Source organism: the organism of the source record quoted next, assembly GCF_019968985.1.
Source record: "MAG: Porospora cf. gigantea B chromosome Unknown PgB_NODE_2338_length_3685_cov_226.913, whole genome shotgun sequence".
In the NCBI taxonomy this organism is placed as follows: domain Eukaryota; phylum Apicomplexa; class Conoidasida; order Eugregarinorida; family Porosporidae; genus Porospora; species Porospora cf. gigantea B.
The window spans coordinates 1-3,685 of NW_027178819.1; the positions used below are offsets into that span (position 1 = coordinate 1).

Genomic DNA, 3,685 nt, shown 5'->3' on the forward strand with positions numbered 1-3,685 from the left:
GGATAGACACAATGGGAGTCGCGAAGTCCGACTGGTAGAAGGTCACCACAGTACCGGGGATCTTCTCGACGGCAAAGTACGCCAACAGACCGACGCCACAGAAAAACACACGGAGGGCTCTTTGATTGTTTTCATCCTTCAAGGTGGATATAATGCTGTCGATCAGCGCGTTAATGCCCTCAACTGACATCTCCAGCGCTTGCCACGATCTGGGATGGAGTCCCCGCCTCACCCTGTGGGCCTTCGGGGAGACTTCCTCGTCCGCCACGTCGAAGTCGTCCCACTCATCCTCCACCTCCTTCTCCGGAGGAGGGAAGTAGTTCAGCATGGCGATGATGTTGCGGTAGCCTTCATACTGGATCAGCGTCACTTGGGTCGTCTTTCGCATAAGAAACGAGATCGCGTCAACGCCTTTCATTTGGATGAACAGCTCAGCACTCTTCCGTCCGCTCATCATCCGGCGAGTGCATCTCAAGGAGTTGATGCACAGCTCTGTAGAGGGCTCTTCAGCCCTCTCTTGGGACTCGAATACGTCCACCAGAAATGTAAACACTCCTACGTCGATAAGACGGGGGATTGTGCTCTCGTCGATGGAGACGACACCTATCAGGTGGATGACGTGGAGATACAGTAGGTTGGCGACATTCTGGCTGACGATGTCCAGAGCGGTGGTCATTCCACCGGCATCCAGGAACGCGGCAGCGTTCTCTGGCAGTCGACAGAGGCTGCTGATGATGTCAAAACTTAGCGTAAACATCATGATGGCGATCTCATCTTTGCGCTTTATCAGAAGATTCATTAGTGGCTTGAGGCACACACTGAACAGTCTCATGCTGTCGTCTGTGAACTCCATCACCAGGTTTGACATGGAGTTCAACCCTGCCACCATGACCCAGTCTGGCAGCTGATCGTTAGTGAAGAACCCCGAGTAGACTTTTTCCACGCCGTTTGAGAGGAAGAGATCAATATTTGGGGCGTAAAGGGCCAGGTTCCCGATGGCCTTGAACATCGATACAAGACATCGATGAGCTTGCTTGGTGGTAGACCCGTCATAGGCCTTAATGATCTTCATGATGGCGTTGGGACCTTTCCTCTTTCCGTACGTTTCCTTGAGGTCGTCACGTCGGAAAAGCATGTTGCACATCAGAACGGAGCTGGCATTAGCCACCTCGTAGCCTGTCATGTTGTCCATCGCTGTGTCCATGACCGCGATGTTTTGCTGGATTCCTTTGGCGTCCACAAATTGCTTGCTGTTGGCGTCGTGTATCATGTTGGTGCTGGACATCGCCAGCTGAGCATTGGCAATTACGCGTTGAACGTCCACAAGCGGGTCCTTGGTGTTTTTCAGCTGCCGATCAATCAGGTTGACAATGCTGGTGATTCCATTTATCTTTCCGATGAGATCCTTGATGTCTGGAACGACTGAAAGACTGCCAAGCAGGAACAGCGCGTCGGGAAGGAGTTTTATAGGAGCCGTCTTGTCGTTCACTATACCAACCAGCCTCTGAGGCACCTGGTTCTTTATGACCACATCAGCCCAGTGTGCATTGGCGATTTGCCGCATCGAATGCAGAACATCAACCAGGAGGTCAATAGAGTACTTTTGCGAATCCACGAGGTTCCAGTAGTCCACGAGCGTCTGAAACACCTTTGTGTCATTGTAAGAATTGCGCTCGACTGCGCTTTTGGCAATCAGTTGGACTCGTTCACGACACCAGTTTTCCTCCAAAGAACCTTTAAGTCCAGCATGGCACACTGAAGCTGCTGTCTGCAGATGTGTCTTGTCCACCGCAGTGGCCTCCGCTCCAGGAGGGTCTTCAGCAAGTTTTATGGCAGCTCTCACCAACCATTGTACAATTTCTGGATGGGTTTGTTGGCCCAGACCACCGTATAGGGTTTCCACTTCATCCCTTTCTAGACAAGGCCTTGTGTTGTCCGGACCCTCCTCATGTAGAAGAATCCAACACTGAGCCCCCCACACCACCTCAGAGCCCCGAAAGTCCTCAACGTCGGGGTGAGCGAGTCCTGTGCAGTAATCCCTGTGGTACTCAGCCAGAACGTCGGCTTGTTGTGACAGACCTCCTGGTTCGCTCAGGCGCAGATTCTGGCCCTGTTCCTTGACCAGAGTCCACTTGGCGAAGATCGATCGGAGAGTGATGGCATTAGGGTCGTCGCTGAAGATCTTGGCCTTTATGTCAGCCACCTCTACCTCAATTTCCAGAGAGTCGTGTTTCGGATAGGTTTCCAGAATCCCAGGGATGGCATTTATGAAGGTGGAGCAGTGGGGGCTGCTGCGGATTTGCTGCGCTGTGCCTTCATGAGCCAGACACTTTTTCAGAACCTGCACAAAGAGATTGAGATTTTCAGGTTGATTCTTGAAGTGATCCCCCTTGTTGACCATCATAGGAGTCAAGATAGACTTCAGGGACAACGTGGCCAACGCCTGGTCGTCCACCGTAGGCAGAAGGGCACACAGCAGGCTCTCCATGACCTTGGGATCGATGATGGCGCTGTTCAGCTCCTTCTCAGGTATGTCGAGAATCCTGGTCTCAATAATCGAGTCGTGGTGCTCGCAGTCAGCCATGCGTTCTATCAGACCCGAAAGTGCCACCAGAACGGGGGCGCGCTCCTTATGCGTCGCTGATGGATCGTTCATCATTTCCAGTGCCATGTTGCTCAGTCGCGTGACTGCTGGGAGGTTATCCTCCTTGGACATCTGGGTGTAGAGCGCGGTTCGCAGACGGATGGCTGCCGCCAGCCCCTCTAATGTCAAGCAAGCCATGTCATCGATGGTTCTCTGGAAGTTCGCATCAAGCAGCGACTCGGGAGTTGGTCTGTCCAGTGCAGCCATCTTGGCGAAATAGCCCAGCACTCCGTTCACGACACGGGAGTTCGTTCGATGCGCTATCATATGAGCCGTGAGATCCTGGGTGATTGCGTCGCCAACGGCACGTTTCTGTCCCGACTTCGCTGGGTCAGTTCCTAAAGGCCATCCCTTCTCGAGCAAATCCATGCCCTTTGTGTCGTTGGCCAGGGCTTGCATCACGTCTAGGTAAGACGCCAAGATTTCCGGGTCGTCTCGGAAGTGGTTCATGTTGTCGGCCAGGTGCTTCAGATAAGTGCCCTTCTCCAGGACGGACAAGACCTGTTGTCTGGAGGCCGGCTGATTGAGAGCTATGGCCAGGCAGCGGTTGGAGTCCATCACCACCGACCTCTTGTTCATGCTAGCGCCCTCGCCTGCCCAAGCCTGCAGCTTCATGCCTAATGTCGTGGTCACGACTTTGGCGCCGAAGGTGCTGTCTGCGGGGAATCGCTGGCAAAGCACTCGCTGAACATAGGCAGCATCCTCACGCAAGGCGTCCGTCTCGGCGGAGTCCAGTGCCGAGTCCAGCTCCTTAAGGAGCTTTGGTATGTGCTTCAACGTGACTTCTGAGTCGGCCAATTTAGTATTCAGCAGCACGCCTATCCGCTGCAAGTTACTGGACGCATCGGTGGCCCAGTTGGGATCGCGGTTCATCAGCAACTTGACGGTGGCGTAGATGAGATCCTTCAGGTTCTCCTCACCCTTCTCCAATGTCTGCACCACATCTGACACGGCATCCATCAAACCGGAGTTATGGGTACATTTGGTGGAGAAGTCTGCATCACACTGCGACCCCGCTCTCACGGTAGAGATTGCTCAGCA

The 3,685-nt window shown here is 53.6% G+C and overlaps 1 protein-coding gene across 2 annotated transcripts; it reads right to left on the reverse strand.

Annotated features, from left to right (window-relative positions):
• Positions 1–3,604, reverse strand: KVP17_002375 (uncharacterized protein; the record flags this gene model as incomplete). 2 transcript variants are annotated; one of them, XM_068518586.1, is made up of 1 exon in its annotated part: positions 1–3,604. In XM_068518586.1, a coding segment is annotated over one exon (3,604 nt), but the record flags the coding sequence as incomplete, so codon positions are not given. The 2 variants fall into 2 exon arrangements, with proteins under 2 accessions (XP_068376621.1, XP_068376620.1); XM_068518585.1 differs by having other exon boundaries at positions 11–3,604.
• Positions 3,605–3,685: the final 81 nt, after the last annotated feature.